The sequence below is a fragment of the Etheostoma spectabile genome, unplaced genomic scaffold, assembly GCF_008692095.1.
Source record: "Etheostoma spectabile isolate EspeVRDwgs_2016 unplaced genomic scaffold, UIUC_Espe_1.0 scaffold394, whole genome shotgun sequence".
In the NCBI taxonomy this organism is placed as follows: domain Eukaryota; kingdom Metazoa; phylum Chordata; class Actinopteri; order Perciformes; family Percidae; genus Etheostoma; species Etheostoma spectabile.
Window position 1 is genome coordinate 320,855 of NW_022605599.1, and position 24,821 is coordinate 345,675.

The 24,821-nt window shown below is 43.0% G+C and overlaps 1 protein-coding gene across 1 annotated transcript in view; it reads left to right on the forward strand.

Annotated features, from left to right (window-relative positions):
* The window catches only part of LOC116686565 (serine/threonine-protein phosphatase 2B catalytic subunit alpha isoform), a 67,301-nt gene that overhangs the window by 21,915 nt on the left and 20,565 nt on the right, over nt 1-24,821 (forward strand). Inside the window, 6 exon segments of the mRNA XM_032511589.1 lie at nt 7,654-7,854; nt 18,364-18,488; nt 19,026-19,137; nt 19,587-19,732; nt 20,563-20,702; nt 24,473-24,550. Coding sequence (XP_032367480.1) covers nt 7,654-7,854; nt 18,364-18,488; nt 19,026-19,137; nt 19,587-19,732; nt 20,563-20,702; nt 24,473-24,550 — 802 coding nt within the window.

The following is a 24,821-nucleotide window of genomic DNA, read 5'->3' on the forward strand; positions in this document are numbered from 1 at the left end:
TTGAATTTGATGCCTTGAATAAGTTCTAACAAAGCTGATGTAACACTGGCCCAGCTGTTTTGGAACGTGTTGCAGGCTTCAAATTCAAAATGAGGGAATATTTGCACGTTTATCAGTTTGAACATTAACTATATTGTCTTTGTAGTGTACTCAATTGATTATAGATTGAAAAGCATTTGCAAATCATTCTGTTCTGTTTTTATGTACGTTTTACACAACGTCCCGACTTCATTGGAATTGGGGTTTTTAACTCAACTATTGTCTAAGACAAGTGTGCTATTAATTAGAGCAAATTAAGTCATTTGAAGGCTCAATTTTGTAATTTTAGGGCATGAATTATTAATTACAGGGAGCAAACTGAATAGGGCAGGAGCACAAATTATTAATTTGAGGACACAATTGATAATTTGTATGCACAAATGATTAAATAGGTTATTGTTAATACCTAGTGGGCTCTGTAGCATTACTTATCTTCAGGCACAACGTCCCTGAGTCTTTGTTGACACTTCTCTGTCCCCTTTTGCATTTTTATTTCCTCTGACGAAGCCAAGGGTTCTTCCTTTTTCTCTCTCTTTCTGTCTGTCTCTGGGAAGAAGAGTGCCATAGGCTCAGCTTTCCTTCCTGCCTCAACCACAGAGGTACCCCCCCCATCCCCCCCATCTCCCATCCTGCGCAGATACATTCGGAAGACTCAGAAGCCCTGAGCTTTCAAAGCTACGCTCCGTTAAGCGTTGCGTTCAGGGCCGGTTTCTATCCCTGCTAATGCATGGCAAAGAGGTTCACGCCAATTTCGAAGTGACCTTTTCACCGTTAGTCCTGAAGCCCGCCTGCCTTTTCTAAATCTCTGGTCGGTCCTCGGTGGCCAGATGGGAGGCTTATATGTTCTATAGCTTTACTTCCATTTTAATACGTCTTCATATAACGTAATATCTTTGCTGTACAGAGTCACAATTCCCAATACTAGGTGTACGGAGTCAGTTGTGCTGCTCAGCGCACTGGTTCATCCAGTGTGTGAGTTAGACCATATTGCAAATAATTTATCACCTTGTGAATTAGTGCGTTATATGGTTCAGCAGCTGCACTTCTTTGTAGTCAGCAAAGAGAGCCTTATCTTTTGCATTATGCATGTCAGGTAGGTTTCTGAATGGACTCCATGGTGGTAATAGTGAAGCAAGGAAACTGCAGCCAGATGACATTTGAAGTTGTGGGGCTTCCTGATGTACAGCATGTCCTTGGTTTTCCTACCGTCTACAGAAGCGCACGCGTTCCGGTCATCGTGGACTCCTAATCCCGCTCTAATTAAATGTTTGTGTAATCGAATTAACAAACCGAGGCTATCAGTGGAGAATGACTTGCACACTCTTGGTGCTCTATTCAACACTTGGCAGTCGTCCTCCTGTGCGTTCACCACTCTCAGTGGATGCTTTATAACTAAAAGGCTTCCAACTGAAATAAAAGTCTGAGTGTGATTGAATTTTTTCATTTCCGTACTGTCAATAGCAGATTCATCTCATGCTTACAGTGCAGCTCCATTATACTGTTCTTTCCACAATTTTTGATGTGCTACTGTGTGTTGCCTATTGCAAACAAATACACTTTGGTTGCGTTCTCTTACCCGGGGATGGATGACTAAACGGGCCCGTATTCAGCAAATGCAAAATGTCCCAGAAAGAGACCCAAAACGACCACAAAGAGACTAGGGTGACGGTTCACAAAAGTCACGGCTCCACGCGAGTCTGGTACAACGGAAAATAACTCCAGATGCATAAAGATGAGTTTCTTGTCATTTATTTTGAACAAACAGTTGTGCAAGTGTTAGTCATGGACAAAATCTTTTGCTGGGGACAGAGATGGACTTTTGACCACTGGCGACTTTGGTTTACTTACTTTCCCGAAAGGTCACAATAGGCCATAAAACTAAATAGCATCTCTTATGGAATGAAATGGAAAATACATGGAATAATACAAACACATGTGCATCAAGAGTGTGTCAATTAGTTCCACCTTGACTATATTTAAGGAGCTTGGGTTGGGAACCGGAGTATGGACTGGTGGCTGGAGGGATGCCACTTCACCTCCTGGGCACTGCCAGGCGCTCTTGAGCAAGGCACTGTACCCCCCAAACTGCTCAGCACTGGCAGCCCCCCCACTCTGACATCTCTCCATTAGTGCATGCATAGATCCTGTGCATGGTTGTGTATTTCAGGCCTGTGTGTAGGGATTTCTAATAAAACAGAGTGTAAATTGTAAGTTCCTCATAAATATATATTACATTTAATACAATTTAAACAAAGCACTTTTTCATTTCATTTTTCATTCCTGTGATGTCAACAACATCTGGGCGATGCTGTTGGATGTGCGTTAGCATGTCACATGTGTTTCCTTTCACATACCCTACAACGGTGGAGCAACGCTGACACACTGTCTTTGTCTTATACACGACCTTCTCCCTCTGTTGCGGCTGTAGCCGACCGGGAACTCGCCGGCGGGTCTTCAGCGCCACCTATTATATTGTGATTGACTCACATGGCGATCCGCGTGTTGTGCTAACCTCAGCATGCGTTTCTAATGGCGTGCAGATATGTTAAAGCCCCAAAACTAGCACGGAACGTCCACAAACGACACGGCTGCATGGTTCTGTGGTGGCTTTGTGTCTCTTCCAGTCCGGGTGTTTTGCATCGTGTAGGAGTTGTGGGGGAGGGCTTTTACATATCTGGTCCAAGGAGCCCGTTGTGTCCTAATCCTTCTGGCCTCGGTATTTACCTACGTTGATCAGATAGTGAGTTTCAACTTCTTGTCAATTCTGCCAGCCACTTACCTTGCCCGGGAATACAGAGCCCAGCGCAGTCCCCCCAAACAGGCAACTGGTTAAGAGGGTTAGTGACTAGTGTTTTGTGCGTGTATGGAAGTAAAGATCAGTATCGTGCTTTAGATCAGACAGCACGCTGCCTTTGCATAACAACGTCTGACCACACAGTCAAATTACTTCTGGTATTCTATGCTTCGTGTGAACTGACCTTTGTTGCACTCGCGCATAGTTCTGGAGTCTTTGTTCGGCCTCGGCTCTCTGTTGCTCACGCTGAGATTTCCACTGGTCATGCTGAGTCTCGGGGGAGGAAAATTGCTGGTCTGGTGGCTTGTCTGGTGGAAGGGGGCGGAGGGTTTGAGGTGGACAGTGACAACCCGAGTCTCGCCCACGCTTTGTGAGGGCTCCCGCTGCATCGTGCACCGTCAGCAGTTTCTCGGGGGTCAATTTGGACTCTGACGGGAAGATGCTGTGCATCGGGGGATTTATGTTTCCGGCCCTGGAGTTGTAATAATTTATCATAGGTTGTCGCCTCTCTCGCCGAGCAGTCTGCCGTGTCTGTATGGTTTTTAAAGGAATTCATTTGTTTAATCAATGCCCGTTTATTGGCCACAGTCCCGACTCAGCTTGGACAGTGCTGACTTATTACAGAGGCAGTTATTCGCAGATAGCTTGCTCTTCATGACCGGCTGGGGCAGCCACAGTCGATGTTTTCTGTAGGTACTGCTGTGCAGTTGATCAAAATAAACCATCATGGCTGCTAGCTGTGGAACTAGTTAGGGCCCGTATTGTGTGAGTGGAGCTGTACTACTATGCTTACTCTTATTATAAAAGCACTTCTTAAACAATTTCTGATGTTATACAGCACAAAGTACATGCATGCTTTGTCGTTTGTTTTTTGCTCAGTAGTAGTCTTCTGTGTTCCATAAATCTCTCCTGAATATCACTGACTGTGACTGGACTGTTGTTTGTTCTGTATTTGTAATGCAAGGTGTAGCACACACACGGCTTTCAGACAGCTGACAAGGCCGAGGAGGGAAAAGATATGCAGGAATTGTAGACATATGGGCTGCCAGTTGAGAATCGAGCTTGCACTCCGTGTTCTTGGCTAAATGAAGCCAGGCGCTGCTCTGTGAGCTCTGCAGCAGTCCGTCTCGCTCGCTCCAATTAAGCTGATCTGTCCAGCACCATACGACGGCGCACCTCCCGCTGTGTCAGTCCTCCGAGAGATCGCGTAAGCTCTGAACTACATCAACCTGAACATTTCAAGCTGACTGCTTTCGCACCGTTTCTCAGCAGTTTCAGATGCACTGCAACCCCCGCACACCTGAACGTCTCCTATACTCGGGGATGGTTATTCTGCTCACGGATGTTGCAGGTGGCTGCCGGGGTGGACCATCTAAAGCTTTGTGAGCTCAAGACTAAGACTCGACGCTAATCCACCGAAGAAGGAACTCATTAAATGTTGCTATAAAGCTTGCTGACCAACACAAGATAGTATACTTTCATTAGATCAACTTTAAAGTTCATTTAGCACACCCTCCAGACATTCGGAGGTTTACTGGTCTAGTAGCCTTTAAACCTTAAAGTTGATGGATGGCTTTAATTTGTATCTTGGAAATTACAATGCTAATCTGAGACAAATTACCAGGTGAAGTTAAATCAGATGCAGATTTGGTTGTTTTTTTTATCTTCTCTGAACCTCTCTCACTTTATCATCATTTCTCTCTCATGCGAGATTCGAGGCTGCAGTGTAATTTCACAGTTACATAACAGAAGGGAATAGAGAGTTGGAAAAATGAATGAAGACAATGGCAACCGACTAATCGAGACCGTTTTTGAGTTATACTTGGGTTTCAGGCCGATAGCCTCAGGTCAGCTTAACTATAAAGCTCTGTATGGAAGAATAGATGCAACAGTTGCTGTGTGTGGTGGGGGGGGGGGGGGGGGGGGGGAATTGGAAAAGGGTTTAGATTTTTTTTTTTCTGTTTTGACTGACAATAGCTCATATTTAAAAGGTTAATCACAGCAAACTGACAGATGTGGCCCGTTTTTTTTTTTTTAATGCCATATTTGACATCACCATTTATTTTCTTGTTCAAACAACTGAACACAACATAAGTTTTGATGATGGGTCGGTCTCCACTGAGTTGTTAATCCACGTTATGCCTTTTCCTTTGCTCAGGACTTTGAATTTCTGTCACGGGGGTACCGCCTTTTTTCTTCAGAGCGTAAAGAAGCGACCATTACAATGTGTCGTGTCATGTTTTGGCAGCGGTGGATGTTACTCCTTTTAATAAGAGGGTTGTTAGAAATGCCACAGGGTTCACACAGTTCAGTGTTTCCATTGTCGAGACCGTAGGAAATGGAAGGATGATGTGTTAAAAGGATGCCAGGGCGCCAACAACCACAGCTTTCACCCAGGTTATTTCTATGAAAGAATAATGTTATTCCTCAATGTTTTTTAATTTTAGCATGTGTTACGTTTTGTGACTTCAGGTTGTGGGGTCAACATCCACGGCTACTCTGATGCTGCCAACTGTTGCGCTGTTGTGCTGCGCTCAACTCAGTCTTCTCAACTCAAGGCTGACATTGGGTCACATGGCAATATTTTAACAGTTTGAGTGATGCCGATTTGTTTTTCCCAAAAACAAAATCGGATAATCGTTACAACCATTACACCCCATGTTGTTACCAGCTACCTCTCCACACAGAATACGTTTTTTTTGCAGAGAGAGTTAATAAATAACTTGGTTTAGTCTCATGAAGCGCCTATTCCAGAGCAGTGTGGTTGCGGCAGTCTGCATTGGGAGTTTACCTGTCATTTCAGTAATGCCTGATGGGCTTACAACGTGGGCAAAGAAAAAAAACTAAGCACCATACCCTCTGCCCTCATCTGACAGCTCTGCACATTTTCCTGGAGTTTATCATGACCGCCTACTCAAATCGATACGCCTAATTTGTGACTTTAATATTCCACACAAATGTTCACGCTGTATGTGTCCAACATCTCAGGGGTCAGTGCGGTGGAGTCGTACACGTCAAAAGCCCCAAGGACCTGGCCTCGGGCTACAGTTGCACAGCAGGTGCTCAGGGGAGGCCAACCTGGGGCCTTGGGTATTTCTATCGCTCTATTTCTGAATGCCCCATATAACTACTGCAGATTTAGGCTGATATTGTTTTGAAAGATTTGTTGAAGCACATGGAGTATTTGTTTGGCTCGGACATAGTTTGTGTTAAGAGCCCATTTTGGTCTTAAGTATGCAGATGGGGGCTGGAGCAACGGGGAAAAATAGCTTATCAGCATCATAATGTTGACTTTCAGATATCAGAAATAGGTTTCCACTTCAGCTGTTGTTGGCTTTAGGCAATGTTAAGAGTTTTATGTAAGTGGATCACGCATTATATGTGTGCAGAGAAATGTCTACGTTCTCATCAGTCAGATAGCCCGCCTCTTGCGCCTTGGGGATTCAGACCGTGATACTCCGGGGTACAAATCTGCAAGTCCAGTTAAATCTGCAATTTCAACACACACCTGTTTGAAAGCTTCAGATACTGTGGTTGGGATCCCAAATATCGTCTGTCACTAAGCATAGTGTGACACAGATAAAGTGTAGGTCTGATTACCGCTGATGTCACCTTTGGGAAGGATGGATGTTAACACACACACACACACACACACACACACACACACACACACACACACACACACACACACCCCACACCACAGCCACCAAGTTAACTGATTGCCTCTGGCTTAGGGAATTAGTCACACCCCGTATGCTATGTGCCAAGTCTGCATATGGTCATTAATTAAAGCAAGTCTTATTTTTTAATCTACTGAATTTGAAAGTCCACTGGATGTGCCGTTTAATTACGTCCTTTTTGTACCTCCGCTGTCAGTAAGTAATATGCTCGTCGGGGGGTTGTAAGAAATGAAGTATTAGCGGACTAGGCTTTTGTTTAGGCAGAGTCCACTAAAAGTACCTTTTTTTTAAATTATGGTTTTATTAAGTTCCTTTTTACCTGTTTGATGTCAGCTGCTAAAATGGCTTTGGCATGAGGTCTATTTTAAAGAATTGCATTGTGGGGTTTCTGCTCTTTTGTTACAAGACCACGCTTCCCATTCAGTGTCTGTCTAAAGACTCACTGGGCTATTTGCATAGAAAATGGGCACCATCTATTCCTTTGTGCTGTGATTAGATTGGAAAGTTCACTGTTTTAAATGAAAATGCACGCAAACAGCTTTCAGGCTTTTGAATGCACGGGCTGGATCCAAACGTTGTTGGGACACATTGGATTTCTATGAAAAGCCATCCTTTATAAGCCGCTAATTAAATTGACAGTAACAGAGATTTGTTGTGGATTTGTTCAGTCTGATTTCCACGACGCCTTCAAGCCTCGCCGAAATAAACAGCATTTTACTCTTTTGAATAAATGTGACTGACGGAGAAGTAAACGCATGTCCCACTGAAGACGATGTCTCTCTTCTTCCCATCACACACGTAAAGCTGAGCACGTTTAGATATAGCCTAGACGTTGTTACATATGCAAGATAATACTCAATATGAAAGGTTTTTGATATGCATTTTTCTTTTCCTGTGCTTTATTTTCAAAGTGTAATCTCTCTGGCTGTGAATGTTGCCCAGACTGAACCAGACTGGACCCGGTGTGGGTCTGTACCTGCTAATCAAACCGCTTAAATGCCTTTTGCCCAGTGGTATGGAATCAACTGTGTGTCTTTTAGAAGCCTTTTGTCGATGGAAGGTATAATACGGTGCTGTAAATATGTAATGAAAGCAGCCGTAGTGATGTTGTGTTTCTGTGTCTGTGTTTAACCCTTGCAGCTGTCCCGTTCCCTCCCAGTCACCGGCTGACGGCTAAAGAGGTGTTTGACAGCGATGGGAAGCCCAAAGTGGACGTGCTGAAAGCACACCTAACCAAGGAGGGCCGCGTGGAGGAGGCGGTGGCCCTGAGGCTCATAGGGGAGGGCGCCACAATCCTGCGTGCAGAGAAGAACCTGCTGGACATCGAGGCCCCTGTGACGGGTCAGTGGTCTCAGTTAGCACATGGCGTCTGTCTCCAGAGTCCATCTTAACCAATTATTCCATTAGTCAATTGACTGCAAATTAGTCCAGAATTATTTTGTTTATTACGTTATTTCTAGCAAAAATACTGAACCTTTATTGATTCCAGCCTTCAAACTGTGAGGATTTTCCTGCTTTTCTTTGTGACAGTAAACTGAAAAGGCTCTGGTTTTGTACTGCTAGCCAGGCCAGACAAGACATTTGAAGACATCACCTTGTGAATTACAGCACATTTTAATGAATCGATAATGCAAACAAATGGTAGTTTGTCTCCAGCAACACATTTACAGAGGAGACCCTGGGATGTGAGCCCACTGAAATCGGTGCCCTCACACTTCAAAACCCATTCAACTTTGTTGTATGGACATTGCTTATTGCCATTCTGATATTGGCAATTCTGATAATACTGGTTATTTTGCTAGATTTTCATTGCACCTAGGCAATTACATGTATTGCTCCTTTGTACTGTTGTCACTCCGAGGTCTTATGCCTTAACTATTTCCAAAACTAAAAGTTCAGGACCGCTTAACAATGCTTGTTTTTCATTTTTAACAAATGGGAGATGATGATCCACTTTAAGAAAAACATGCATGCAGACATTTGCCTCCTTGTTTGTCCCTGTTTTTTTACTAAAGTCCGGCGTTATTAGGACTGCCACAGGGACTAATTTGAAATCCCAATCAAAATTGGGATGTCTTAACCTAAAATAACTTGCGTGGCCCAAACTGTTTGTTGGATGCACTGGGAGATTTAGAAAACCTGCAGATACACGTGTGTTAGATTTGAAACACACGCGCTGGGTTATTTTAAGACAGGACTGCATGCTTACAGTCAAATTACAGAAAACTTAATTGTCTTAATTAAGTGAGTCATCGTGCCTCGCCTCCAGGCTGCACATAGGCCATGCGACTAGCCATAGCAGTGCTTTTTTCTTTTTTTTTTAGGAAACGCAGGTTTAGTGCATTCAATTAGCCAAAACGAAGAAGCTTGGTTAAACTCCCTCAGTTGGCAGCTTCAGGCATTAAAAACACAGCAATAAGACATAATGTGTATGTAAGTTTCTGTTTGATCTTGTTTTATGTGTGCACGTATGTGGACATATGTAGAAATGAGTGTGTAGGTATACATGTGAATACGGATGTGTGTATACATGTGTATGGGGTTGTTGGTATTCCTTGCCATAGAACCATGGAGTTCCCATGTACGACTATATATAGATAGTTAACTATGCCCTATTGATAAAAACATTTGGATAATTGAAGAATGGAAAGTCTCATTATGTGACTTTTTCAGTAGTACAACTGTAACTGTGTGAGATGATATGGAAGAATGTGATTGCCATAATACATTTTTTTTTAAACGACGGTTTTGATAATCAGCTGACTTTGAAAACCTCTTCAACTTTTGGAAGAAGGTAATATCATGAATGTCTTTCTTTTTATGTGAGTTTTTAACGGGGAAAACAGGATGAACATGTTCTGTCATTTCTTTGTGGGGACTAAATTTTCAAAAGATTTCTTTCTTTATTTTACAGTTGGACACAGTCTCAAAGGCGCCCTAGAGCTGAAGTTGAGCTCATTGGTGCCGGCCTAGGTGAAGGAACACACTGTAGTAGGATGATCTGATGCATATGCACAGTTCCAATGCATCTATTGTTGTCTTTCTTCCTGGTCAAGTGCTCTTTTCCTCCATTAGACTTTCCGATGAGGCTTCTTTGATGTTGTAATCAGAGCCACAGGCCTACTCAAAGCATCTATGGCAACCCATCATTTCCCAATACGAGATCATTCTCAAAGTCCAGTCCAGAGAGGCCTCTTCTCATATCTGGCTGGCATCGTAGCTACTTAAATTCATGAATGCATGGCCCTTGGTAGACAAAAGTGAAGGTCTCATATGTTTAACAGCCAAACAGAATATCCTATTATCATAATGTCACAGTAAAGAGAGTGAAGCTTAACAAGACATCGCAAACGCTGCCCAACAGGTTGGCATCTTCTTGTCAAGCTTTACATGCAGTTAATTCCCTCCGTCTTTGCATTTACGTCACACACACACACACATATATATACACACACACACACACACACACACACACACACACACACACACACACAGACACACACCACACACACAACACACACACACACACAACACACACACCACACACCACAAAGTCAGCCCCCAGCAATGATTTCACTACTAAATCCGACTGAAATTCGACCAAAATGTATTGAAGTTCCAGTTTAAAGTAAAGGCCACCCAATAAGACAGTAAGCTCCTGGTGGAACTTAAACACATGCACAGTAAGGAAGCTGTGATCTTTCTCAGAGCCCGTCCTCTCTCTGTGCTGCAGCTCGGAGCAAAAAAGACGATTATTGTGTCCAGATGTGTATTATGCTTAATTCTGGTTTGAAGATATAGTAGCTGGATCTACTATTGACTAATGATGTAAGTTGGGTAAAACTGATCTGGAAAACCATATTCTGATGCCCCCGTACCATCAATAATCTGGGTGCGTGTGTGTGTTGTCTGTGTGTGTGTGTTGTGTGTGTGGGTGTGTGTGTGTGTGGTGTGTGTGTGTGTGTGTGTGCTGTGTGTGTGGTGGCGTGTCGTGTTACTGTGTGTGTGTGTGTGTGTGTGTGTGTGTGTGTGTGTGTGTGTGTGTGTGTGTGTAAGATGAAGCACTTCTTTCCTTCCCACTCAACGCCCCCGTGTCAGCCCCTCTCCCACTCAGTACGCCTTTTCAACATGGGTTTCTCTGTTGCACCTGCTCGTGGTCGGGCTGTGTTTCCCTCCCGAGCTCACACGGCATTCTCTAGAAACACTTCTTTCCGTTATCTCCGTAGTCATCTTCTTTCCGTCTGCCATGTTGCATCCGTCTGTGTCATGCTCAGGGACTGGTTATTGTCCCTCTCTCTACCTCGCCCCCCCTTAGCACACCTGCAATTACAACATGACACATGGTCAGCAAATTAGTAAGTCAATATTTATCGTGGACGTAAAGCACCACGACATGTCAGCTATCTCACGCTCTCCCTCCGCTTCTCACATCCACATAGTCACTTCCTGGTTGGGCCAGATGGCAGGTGGGAATTTCGTGGAAGGGAGGGGAGTGTGTGACGAACAGAGCTGGCTTAGGCCACGGAGTACAAGCTGCTCCCATGGCCTCAGCGCACCCATCAACGGAGCTCCTACAGCCACATCACCAGGCAACAGCCAGCTTTTACCCTGTTCACACACCGGTTTGCAGTGCGGGTGCTCAGCCCTGTTGGAGGTTGGTCTCGAGCACACTATAAGCCAAAAATGCTACTTTTCATTAGATGTCGGGGTAATCAGGAGAATCTGAACTGCGTCCATGGCTCAGTCATTTCAGCCTTAGCTGTTTGCATTTCATCATGTTAAATATTTCTATTGAAATTGTGATTTATTCTTAGTAAGGACATGTTAAGACCTCGTTTGTGGAACTCCCTGTGTTGACCTTGGTGAGGATGACAATTTCATGAGTTTAATGTAAAGTGCGCTTGTTCTTGATTTTCTTTGAATTTTTTTTACACTTAGACATCCAAAATCGAGTATGGACAATGCCACTATTGTTTAGACCAGTGGTTCCAAACCTGATGGTCAGTACTCTCTCAAGAGGAGGAGAAAAATGAGTTTCTAGTTTTAACAATAATAGTTTTATTCAAATGAAATACCGGAATGCTTTATGAAGAATTCTCTTCATACCTGTAAAATGAAATGATCCATAAATGGGAACAGCTCAGAGCTCCTAGCCATACAACACACAAGCCATGACAAAGGAACACGGTTTGTAGGGTGGGGAACCAGTTGTTTCCACTAACACGGTCTTTTGAAGTTCCTTCCAAGTCCAACTCTAAATCTGACATTGTACCATGTGATGTTGCTGTGTAGATTTCAGCTCGTGAAACATCACATACAGTTTGATGTTCCTAACAGATTGCAAGCTCCACCCCCGCCTTTGCATAAACGCATGCCTCTGCAGGATGTAAGCTGTCAGAGAGCGCCACGGTAAAAACCGGGGGTATTGTTATCATCCAGTCTCAATCAAAACATGATCCGCCTCACCGTGCCTTTCTCTCGCTCAATGAGCCGGGCGTTTGAAATGGCCTGTGTAGGTTCTGAAGCCAGGTTGTGTAATGCCCACCACCCACTCAATAGCTGCGGCCCGCTGATATGCTGCTACTCAGGGAGATCACTTTAGCGCACAAGCCGGGGATGGCCAGAACGAATTGTTTCTCACTCCAGATAATGTACTCCCACCTGCTCTTCTTATGTGGGCTCTGGTTCTCACCTCGTTTTTTGTGTGTTGTGTGACAAGAGGGAGGGGAGACAAAGCCTGCCTGTAGGTGTACTGGAGCGATGGACGGATTGTGCGTTTGCTGCGATAAAGCAGAGCTCCGAGCCGCTGTAGCGTTTCCGTTTGTGGTTACTACAGTTCAGAGACCGCCACATCGGGTCTTTTTGTCCAGGGATCAGACTCTTGCCATCGCCGTGTCACCCCACTGTTTTCTTTGCATGCTAGTGACAGCTTTCCAAAAGGTCAGCTCGGAGGTGCAGTCCTCCCACACACAGTGTGTTTGACGTTGGCTTCAGGTGAAATGGCAGCCTCTTACTTCCTCAGCAGACTTCTAAAAACATGAAAATATTGTTAATTTCCCTATGTGAGCACTAAATCTCCGCAGTAATTGCTCTCTTGGTGGCCATCCCTTCAGACAGTATTGTACTCTAGGGCACGGTGTAATGTGAGGTGCTCTACAGAGGAGATGCTGCCTGTTGCATGTGTATGTCGATGGACACATTGCATTGTTGCCATTAGTGACTCCTTCATCAGGTTAGCAGCAGTTTAGATCATCATCATTAATGGGGAGGGGGGGGCCTGCCATTGTTGAAAGGATTCGATAATTAGTTTCCATAGCAATAACAAGCCTCAGCATCACGCACCTTCTGGATAACGCCAGATGAATCACTTGGATTGCCTAGTTGTGTTTTCACTTTTCATCCTGACGTTGGGAGGTCACAGTTAATGGTGGCAAGGATGGAAAAAACAGGATATTACTACAACAAAAATCTGCAGATTGCCCTTTTTTATTTCATTTAGTTTGAGGAATCAAGGAAGTAGCTCCTTTTGCTTTAATTGCCGTTTGTTTGTGTGGTTGTACACTCGGGTTTTAGTATCCTCCGTCTAGTGTCAGACAAATACATCGTTTACCTCAATTCAGATTTCATTCAAAAAGTAAAAAAATGCTTTTTACTTCACCACCCAAGTAAACCAGCTATGTGAATCCTAATCTAAATAACCACATGCACATTATTCGAAGCGTAAATAAGATCACGTCACCAACGTTTCTCTGAATCTGTCATTACTCAACAAATCTCCACGTAAAGGTCAAAAGATAAAGCACAATACATTTGCACAAATTGAAGGCTTTTCTTTAGTACAATCATATAGAAGAAAAACATAGTACTTGTATCCCTAAAAAAGACAAATGTCACTATCAAATACATTAAATACATAAGATAGTTTAACAGACTTTAACCTAACTGATATTTATTGCAGGATATGATATTTACGTGGCCAAGGAGGTATTTAAAGTGCAGGCTGCTTACAGACACCTATTAGAGGGATTGGTTATAACATGGGAGGCATGCTAATATTAAAAGCATCATTTTATGTCTGGTACATACAGTCACTGAGAGTGCCGGTATCATTTTACATTAACCAAACACTAGCTACCATTTAATTTCCCTTTATTCAAACATTGTGTGATCCATTTTTGGGCCGTTAACCAGCCTATAATAAACCAGCGCTGCCTGTTTTACCTGACTTGATTGCTTGAGGCAGTAAGGGCATCTTTAGAAATCGGACACGAATAACAAGGCTCCGTTCTGAAGTTGGTCCCCACTGTGGATTTAAACAGTTACACAGTGTGGATTTAATAACACACAAATGGTAAAGCGGAGGTTTACGATACTGCCGAGAAGAGCAGATTCTCGGAGCTGTCTCACGAGGCTCGTAACTCGAGATAATTGCTCTCCAACGTTGTCCTCCAGCTCCCACTAATTGGGTATCTCTCTGAACCAGTTTCTGTTTTTTCACAGGCTCCTATCGTAACTCTTCCTGCTAGATACAGTTCATAATGCGACAAACAGCCTCGCGAAAAGAAAGTCTCTGTCCTTTTTTTTCTTCTTTTTATTAGATTCCAATCTATTCACCCTGTTGTTAATTACTTAATTGGCCGATTGCTTAAAGAATAGATGAATTGCGGCACTTTGGCAACAAACACGGATGCCCTGCCTAACGCTGCTGGCACTGCCGTAGCGTTCACATTTGATATCGCTGATTGTTGTCGTCAACAATCAGCTCGAAGTTAAAAAAGGTGACTTTTCAAACTTGTTTACTGCAGTGGAGAGGCCTTAAGTCAGTTAAGCCTGTGGGTGTTAATTGATGGTTTGGTCCCACCAGCTGTATAGATTTCATTCTGTGCAGTAAATGTCTTTGCATTTACCCACAATGCCAGAAGTCGTGGGCGAACCTTATTAGTGCTGTCAAACAATTCAAATATTTAATTGCGATTAATTGCATTAATGTCATAGTTAACTCGCAATTAAACGCACAACATTGGCATACAGCCTACTGTAGTGTTCTGTTTCACACTTGGACCAAATAATCTCTCACACAATGTACCCCTGTCCATCAATAGAAGGGGGACAGAAGACTTTGACGGGGGTTATTTCAGACTGGATGTGCTCAAACGTGACCCCACCTCCACCCCTCTTTAATGGAACTTAAAATACATGTGCATTTTCTGTTATTTATGATAAATCTGAATGTTATAATCAAATGGACACTTAATCCAATACATTTTTAACAGAAACAACGTACACGCATCTAAACTCTTTTAATGTTGCTGTGGGACAAAGTGAGACTAGCATCCAATCAGATGCCATGTATGTAGATATTACGTCAAGTGGATCCATACAAATAACAACATGGATGTTTTGAATATTTGTTGCCCCTCAACAGGCCTCAACTGTGCAAAATTAAACAATGCTTGTGCTGCACACTCTTTGTAGTGTGAATAAAGTAAGTGGCCTGATGTACAGATGTTCATGTACTGATGAACAGTCATAGCGCCTGTGTTTTGTGACCACGGTGGAAAAAGCCTTTAAATGACAGAAGAAGCATTGCATTAAGAAAATACAATTAACACACAATTAAGACCTAAAACAATCTTTTTTTTTTTTTTTAAAAAGCATGAAAAGCATTGCAACAGCAGTTAGGACTAATTCAGGCTTATTTGGTCTATTAAAGAGTCTTTCCAGCATCAGTGAGTTGGCCTGATAAAATGAACAGCGCTGAAAATGAATAAAGAGAAGGAAAGTTGTTTACAAGCCAGATTTCCACCCAGCTTCAAACCTTCTTTTTTTTTTTTTTATGAATTCAGTGTCAATAAAAACCATTTGTGTCGTGAAAGCGTCAACAACAACGTTGCCAAAACATCAAAATACAATTTGTCTGATTATTTGGACAAAATATAATAAAGATTAATGTGAACATAAACACAGCATTAAGATTGATTTATATATTGGTTTGTTTTATTATTCATCACCAGCTGTGTTCAGGAGCCACAGTTGAGCGTTGAGGTGCTGCTCTGCCCTTACAAAGGCTCATGGGTTTAAAATGAGGGAAAGACACTGCATGTAGATTTTATAGGCAATCACTGCACACAGGACACCATATGAATGGCAGCTTTCCCCATAATAAATATGCAAAGTGCACAAAAAAGTCCAAATATTCCTCAGATTGGACAGATAGTCTAGCTAGCTGTCTGGATTTACCCTGCAGAGATCTGAGGACCAGGTACCCATAGTTCTCAGATTGGACAGATAGTCTAGCTAGCTGTCTGGATTTACCCTGCAGAGATCTGAGGACCAGGTACCATAGTCCTCAGATTGGACAGATAGTCTACTAGCTGTCTGGATTACCTGCAGAGATCTGAGGACCAGGTAACCATAGTCCTCAGATTGGACAGATAGTCTAGCTAGCTGTCTGGATTACCCTGCAGAGATCTGAGGACCAGGTAACCTAGTCCTCAGATGGACAGATAGTCTAGCTAGCTGTCTGGATTTACCCTGCAGAGACCTGAGGACCAGGTAAATAGTCTCAGTTGGACAGATAGTCTAGCTAGCTGTCTGGATTTACCCTGCAGAGATCTGAGGACCAGGTAACCATAGTCCTCAGATTGGACGATAGTCTAGCTAGCTGTCTGGATTTACCTGCAGAGACCTGAGGACCAGGAACCATAGTCCTCAGATTGGACAGATAGTCTAGCTAGCTGTCTGGATTTACCCTGCAGAGATCTGAGGACCAGGTACCCTAGTCCTCAGATTGGAAGATAGTCTAGCTAGCGTGTCGGATTTACCCTGCAGAGATCTGAGGACCAGGTAACCATAGTCCTCAGATTGGACAGATAGTCTAGCTAGCTGTCTGGATTTACCCTGCAGAGACCGAGGACCAGGTAACCATAGTCCTCAGATGGACAGATAGTCTAGCTAGCTGTCTGGATTTACCCTGCGAGATCTGGGACCAGGTAACCATAGTCCTCAGATTGGACAGATAGTCTAGCTAGCTGTCTGGATTTACCCTGCAGAGACTGAGGACCAGGTAACCATAGTCCTCAGATTGGACAGATAGTCTAGCTAGCTGTCTGGATTTACCCTGCAGAGATCTGAGGACCAGGTACCATAGTCCTCAGATTGGAAAGATAGTCTAGCTAGCTGTCTGGATTTACCCTGCAAGATTGGGACCAGGTACATGTCCTCAGATTGGACAGATAGTCTAGCTAGCTGTCTGGATTTACCCGCAGAGATCTGAGGACCAGGTAACATAGTCCTCAGAGGACAGATAGTCTAGCAGCTGTCTGGATTTACCCTGCAGAGATCTGAGGACCAGGTAACCATAGTCTCAGATTGGACAGATAGTCTAGCTAGCTGTCTGGATTTACCCTGCAGAGATCTGAGGACCAGATAACCGTAGTCCTCCAGTTATTTATAATTTCTCTTTAACTTATACTCTTTATTGATCCCCTATGGGGAAATTAGAATGTACACTCTGTTGTTGTTACACACTACACACAGGCCTGAAATGCACGAGGAGCTTTGTCAATATTAAATAAGTTCAGGTGTAGCCGACCCCTTGAACCAACCTTTATCTTCAAAATGGACCAAAGGCTGTTAAATCAGTCGACCGTCCATGCCCCCTGTGACTAAGCAGCCCATCTTCAGTGGCCTTTGCTCCCCTTGTTTCCCCAGGGACCGGAGCATAGGGTCACAGTGATCCAATCCAGTTGGAGGGATTTGTGGTTCCTGATTTCAGACGCAGACCACTCCCCTGGTGCTATTTAACAGCTGCTTGCAGCGCTGTTAGTAGCTGTACACAATGGATATGACACAAGGTAGATTTCATAGATTTAACTGTGGTGCTGAATATACTGGAATTCCTGGAAATACCGGTGGGGTAACAGACTGTCAGTGCTATGAGGACAATGTGAAAGTTTTTTCAGCAATTATCTGTTGGCTATGACAAGCCAGGTTTGGAATCCCAGTTAACAGTACATGTCAAGGAATGAATACAACTCAAAGCTTTCCAATTGTTTCAGCCAATGAACTTTTAGTGTGTTTGGCAAGGATAGGCGTGTTCAAATAACGAGCCGGTTGAAACGCCTCAAGGTTATAAAGAGGCTGAAAGAGGATGTGGTGGAAAGGCAAGGCATGAAAATGCACTCTGAAGCCAGTTCTTGTGATTCCTTTCCATATTGGACAACCAGTTCATAATGTGCACTTAAGGATTGGCCATTTGTGATAGTTGAGCTTGTGGGAAGATGGCAACGACACTCAACAACAAGTTAGACGGATCTTGTTTGGGATGTGATTCCTGTGCATCTAACCATGCTGAATTGATATTCTAACATGCGTCTGCTGCCATAGATACTCAAGGCTAAATGTCTGGTACAAACTGCGATTTGCAATTATGTTCCCATTTCCCCCCCAGTTTTTTTTTTAATGGATTCCGGTTAAAAGCCTCATTTTAATGAACGTTGAGTTCCTATTTGGTACAAAACCAGTATTGTTTTTATGTTGTTTTTGGTTTTGTTCTTTGCATGATGTCCTGCAGTAAGTGTGGGCAGTAGAGCTGACCAGGAACAGTGGTCCGTCTACAACTGAGAAATGTATATGAATAATGTTTTTCCAGGATAGTCCACATAAGTACAAAGTCCTATACTCCAGGTTTACTGAGAGATCATGTCAAATGTCTTCCCATCTGACGGAAAATATGGGAATAAGCAAATAGCCTCTCGCCGTGTTACAGAGGCATCATGTGCTGTTTCTCAGCTGTAAAAATAGCAGTTATCCTGATGTGCTTTTGTTCTTCTTTCGGCCTCGTTTCAGTGTGTGGAGACATCCACGGGCAGTTCTTTGACCTGATGAAGCTGTTTGAAGTCGGAGGATCACCAGCATCCACGCGCTACCTTTTCCTGGGGGACTACGTTGACAGAGGGTATTTCAGTATTGAAGTGAGTCCGTGTATTTTTTATTTTTTATTTTCGTCCTCACGAGGGCCTAATCAAGTGTGACGCTCTGTGTTTATTCATAGTTTTCTTTGAGCATAGATCAAATCAGGCTGCAGACATTGGAGTAGTAATGCTTTTGTTAGAACTTTTAATGTCGCCTGGATAGCAAAAATCCCCGCGTATCCTAGGGTTACGTAGAGAGAGATTTTTAATATAAGGCAAAGTGCATGTAATTCATCTGCAATTGCAGGTTGGATTTTATTTATATATGTATTCCTACGTTTATTAATAAAATATAGTGTAATGGAGTGTGCCGTGCCTGTCCTCTGATGATTCCTCTGAAGGATTGTCATCTCTTCCAGCGAGCCTGAACCGTGCCACCAAATGCACTGCATGAATGTTTCATTATAAGCAGAATTGCTTGTATTATGCCACTCTGTGAAATTGACAAAGTCTGACTTGATGGCTCATGTTTCCTCTGTTATTTAAAGATGACAAGCTAACTGTTCCCCAATCCTTTTTTCTGCTTCTTTGTTGCAGTGTGTGCTGTACTTGTGGGCCTTAAAGATCCTTTACCCCAAAACACTGTTTTTGCTGCGTGGGAATCATGAATGTAGACATTTAACAGAGTATTTCACATTTAAGCAGGAATGTAAGTAATGTTTTGGCACGTCATTTCTTTCTCTTTTTACCCTTGATCTACATTGAGTCTAAGCAGTCTGGTCTGTGAAGCTGTCTGTACGGAGTGGAAGGAGAGTTATTCTTTCTAAAAAAAGCTGTTTATTATGCATCCAGTTCAGCCATCGACCTCAAACGCTCACTTAAAAGTGCCCTCTAGCCTGGTGCGGGCTAGTCAGACTTTTGCCATTCTCGATATTTACACTTGTCAGAAGTATTTCTGTTGGACTCGGACAGAGAAAGGGGGAAAAAAACACACAAAAGAGCCGTGAAATTGGGCTGTTTTTAAAATGTGTTTTGGTAGTTTTTTGGCACTTTGGAGAGCCTTTCCGTCCCAGTCTAGCACACTACCCCAATGTATGAGAGCGCTGTTGTTTGACTTGGCATGCTCTCCTCTCCCTGCCCTGTTTCCCCCCATGACAGGTAGAATTAAGTATTCAGAGAGGGTGTATGACGCATGTATGGACGCCTTTGACTGCCTTCCCCTGGCTGCACTTATGAACCAGCAGTTCCTGTGTGTACACGGAGGACTGTCTCCAGAAATCACAAATCTTGACGACATCAGGAAAGTATGTGTCTGATTCGAGACCATTTTCTCTATAATTTTCATAAAGCTACAGTTTGTGTGTCTGTGTCTGCTTATAACAGCAGGTGTCCGTTAATGGCTTTAAATATACAATCAAAGCTTGCTGTGCGCCTCATGTATTTTCTGCATTCATTCAAAGTTAATGAGGAAAACACTGTATTCGTTTTAGCATGATGTGCTGTGAAAATAACCACCGTAGCTGCAATGCATGAAGTGATTCTCCCAGATGTGTCTCAGATACTGCTCAGGACCTGGGCATGAGGGAATGTAAGCACCGGGTCTGGTCTTCACTCTGATTAAAAAATGTTAAAGAGTCGGATCCTGCCTTCACACTAATTCAATAATTCCAAATGGATTTTGTGGCTGCAATCAGAGGGCATGCATAATAGAATTTGCTCTATTGAAGTGTCCATCATGCTACCCATCCAGTAATCCACGAGCTTTTGTTCGAGAAAGAGCCGCCCTCGGCTGAAAGCAAAGCCGTTTATGTCCATCGCGCCTAAAGAATGGTTGCCATCGAGTTAAAAACAAAAAAAAAATGTAAGCGAAAAGATGAGCGCCGTTTTTGACACGTCATCCGTACTACATATTCCAAATATTCCACTCCTTTTTATTTTTTACCTTGAATCGAATTTAAAAATGACTTCAGCAAACATATTAGTTGGAGTCCCGATTTTAATTATGGTCACGTCAGCAGTGGCGAACGAGCCTCTCACACAGAGCGCAGATATTTCCCTGCAGCAGTATGCACGCTCCATGCGCAATTTTCCAGTCAAACAGGCTGACAAGAGTCCTTACTTTTTCCTTCCACAGCTAGACAGATTCAAAGAGCCCCCGGCATACGGACCGATGTGCGATCTGCTGTGGTCCGACCCCCTGGAGGACTTTGGGAACGAGAAGAGCCAAGAGCATTTCACACACAACACAGTGCGGGGCTGTTCCTACTTCTACAGGTGAGCGTAACCTGATGTTTATAACATTACTGCTTTAGAAAAAATAAAAAGGTATAGAAAGGATTCCTGCAAACAGCTGGATAGATAACAGCTTTTATTTACTACCAGCGTCAAATGGCATCTGCAGTGTTCAATCTATATAACTCCTATTACGCCACCTGTTTTATATTAGACGGTGGAATTAAAAACCTTCAAAAAGCTCATATTCTAAGCAGGTATTCTGACTGCTTTGAGGAAAAATAAATCATCTGTTAATTAGTTTTGGCGGTGCTATCTGTGGAAACCTCATTGCCAAAGAGATTTTTAATACAATGAACATTTTTATAACATCAAGACAGGTATGGAAGTTGCTGAAGTACTTTGACAACCAAAAAGAGATGTTTTTTTAAACATCCTTTTGTCGAAGAGATGATGCATCAAGAAACCCTGCTGCCAAATTTCCATTTTCTTTTCACATTTCTGGATTTTCTTCTGCCTTCTGCAATTCCTCGACCGTGAGCAGGAGGGCAACCGTTAAAACACGCCGTACAAAGTCTCCTCCTCAGACCCACGCCAGTGTTTATGTAACCCACTTTACCTCCAATTGAGCTAAGTAACTGAACAAACCGAGGAAATGCTCGGAGCAAGCAGCTCACACTGTCACGTAATGTAATGAGCTGGCACATTACCGCAAGGCACAGTCCCGTCTCTAATGCGCTCGGCGCTCCCGCCGCTCATTACGGCCCAAGCGACGCTTCCTCGGCCCCGGCGTGCCTCGGGCAACCCAGCAGAAGTACTCGGAAATGTCCTGAGGCTCCTGATTTGCATGTTCTCTTTTTGTTTCTCTTTTTTTTGTTTCCAATACCAGGTGTTTCATAACTACTGACTTAATAGTATTTTAATGTCCGTGCTTCGGAAATGAACTCGCCATACTGCTGTTGTGGTGCATTTGTGAGGACCTGATCATCTTGACATCTTTACGTGAGCCATTAACGTTGCAGATCCACTTAATCCCACTAATGTTATCGCTGAACTGAAGAAAGACCCAACAACGGGTCTGTTATGTTATGTAATGTAATGTTAGGTATGTGGCCTTTTTACCTCAAACGACTGCTTTTGACTGTGTTGTAGCAGTATCCCGGGCAGCCGCCTGCCAATCGGTTCAAATTCCTCTGCAGTCTTGTTTTCATCAGTGTCCCTCACTTCATCGGCCCAGGGCACGGTCGCTAATTGGCACCACGCTGGCATTCAGGATTTACGAGAAAGTTTAAGCCAGACAGAGGGAGAGCCGTTCATCAACACCCCTCCCCAAAAACCATCCTCTTCTTTGTTGCTTCTGTCTTTCAGCGACCAATAATCTCCCCGAGCGCCATAGGAATGCTCGTAACTCTTTTACAAACGCAACTCAGCCATGAAATTGCACATGTTTCGAATATGGTTGCTTTCGTTTGAGCCTCCACTCTGCAGCGTGGATGAATCAGCCTGTGATTTTCCTTCTTTTTTTTTCATTTTGCCTTGGTGTTAATCTCCGATATTGATATGTAACCAACGTTAAAAGCTTCTTTTTTTTTTCCATTCTTTGCACAACTCCTCATGTTGTCCAAGGAGCTCATTAACATCTGTGCCCTGTTGGTGGACAGATGGGAGATGCCCTAAACTAAAAAAAAAAAAAAAAAAAAAAAAACTAGGCCTAAATGTGTCTTGTCTAGCGAACGCTTCCATATGGCATGCATCTGCATCTGCTGCAGGAAATCAAGTGAGACAAAAAAAACATTTCTTCCTAATTTCTCCCCCCTCTCCCCCCAAAACTCATTGCATTTTTAATTCGGTCTCGACGACCGCTCCCTCCGTTTCACACCCCTCCCAGCAGATGTTTTGTTGTGACTGTCAGGAACGCGTGTGTTCCCATGTCAACATGACGGCTTTTTACACAATTTAAATCTAGAATAGTTTACCTCTGCACCAATCGTGCTATCTGAGCGTGCATACACAAACAAGCCAGTCAAACGACAGTGGATTTACTGAGATAACACTTTATTATCAGCCTGCCCCCAAATGACTTTACATTAGGAGCTGCTATTAAGCTGTTATAATAGTCTACTCCTGTCAATCAAACTGGAGTCAGTACAGTCATCATAACACCCTCTGCCGTGTTTTGCGTTGATTATGGGGACAGAATTTTGTCTAAAAACCAGCATTTTCTGGAAAAACCGACGCATCTTGTTACTTTTCCCGAGAGGTCGTGAGCCAAAACGTTTGATTTGGTTTTGATTGCCGCCCGTGGGTGTCGTTCACTGTTGTGCTCTGATTTTCGCAGGGGCGTTAAGCTAGGATTACAGAACTTCATACAAAATCATAACCAGGTTTTATATTATTTATTTTTTTTAGACAAACACCACCTTCTTTTTCACTGAACCACAAACACCTTTGTGGTATTTTGGGATTGTTTTATAACTGTTTTTTTTTTTTTGGGCTACTGGCTAGAATTACCACTGATCAAAGCAATCCCAATGACAAAGGCTTGACATTACTCATTGTAATGGAGATGCCCTAAATCATCCCTGGTGCTGGAAAAGCTGCAAGTGACTTTTTTTTTTTAGCTCCTGTTGTTGTTGTTATTGTTGCAAAAATCCTCCCACGTTCGCTATGTCCGATTCAATGCAAAGGTGTCACTCAATCATAGAGAGCCGTCACTCACTTTGTTCATTACACAGCATCCCACGATTCACAAAAACGTTTGTTAGAAGCAGCACTCAAACATACCGCTGTAACACTGATGCCGCTTTAAGAGCAGCGTGTTTTCCGATGGAGAGATTTGCAGTTTGACTCGTCTTTTTCTCATCGTGCACTAAGAACATTTCCAGTGGAAGCTGGTACTAAGGATTGAAAGGTTGTGGCATGGAAAACTCTAAAACCATGGAGTTGGCAGTAAGGTTCTTTTTGCTCCTTCAGCTCACAGACTGAATAGATCAGCGGGAGCAGAAAACCGTCTGGAACTCCCCAGCGAGCGCCTTTTTTCTTGAAGAAACCGTCTGCTGTGAATCATGTGTCATACTTGACATTTTTTTGAGGTTCATTCTGAAATACAAAATCAACCATTTGAGAGGGATCGCACCTACTCATCATACAGTATGAAGGCTTGGTTAAAAGTTGAGCATATTGTGGGTTATTATTATTATTATTATGAGTCCTCAATCCTTTGCTAGCAAAAGATCCTGTTTTAAATTTTAGGCAAAGTTCAAAATTGAGATAACCAACCTACCAAGGCAGTGTTGCTCTTTACAAGCCACAGATGGTTTGAGAACAAATTTAGCTTGAACCCAGTGTTGGATATGCACATGTTTCTCTGAGCCAAATACATATTTAGTTATTTCTATAGATCATTCCTCTTGATCTTACTGGGACCTTTCTTAATGTATAAGCAGGGTTCATACGTTTCAGAAAAACCTGGAAAAAGGCAAATTCCAAGCCTGGAAAGGTTTTGTAAAAATAAAAAGACCCAGAAAGTTTTGGAAAAGTCATAGAATTTTTTTAACAAGGCATAATTATATGTGATTTCACGTCGTCTTAACCCTTAACATTGTCATTCATTTTAATGTTAAACCTCTGAGGGTAAACGTTAACACAGATTTTTATTCTTATTGTATAATGGCAACTGAGGTTTTTTTTAGGAATGCACTAAATACACATTCAATCCTGGAAGTTTGCCAAAAAAGTCATGGAAAGGTATTGGTTCAAATGCATATGAACCCTGTATGAGTAAACCAAATGTTTGTGTTTTTATTCAACAGCTACCCTGCAGTCTGTGACTTTCTACAACACAATAACTTATTATCTGTCATCCGGGCCCATGAAGCGCAGGATGCTGGGTGAGTGTTGTGGCATTTTATCTTCTCCCATCACACTGTCACACAGCAGAGTGAGTCAGACCAGGGAATTAAATGAAAAGCTTCCCCAGTGCTCTGGGTTTTTCGCTCGAGCCTGTCTGGAAAGCCGGGTCGGTGCAGCCTGAACTTTGAGAAGTCTCGTTAATCCAAGAAATGAAAAAAGGAATCCAGCATGAGGAGTCAGTTGGCCGGATGTGATGCGACAAGTATTATTCATGCAGACCTTGTCAAGAACTGGCTTTAAAAAAAAAAA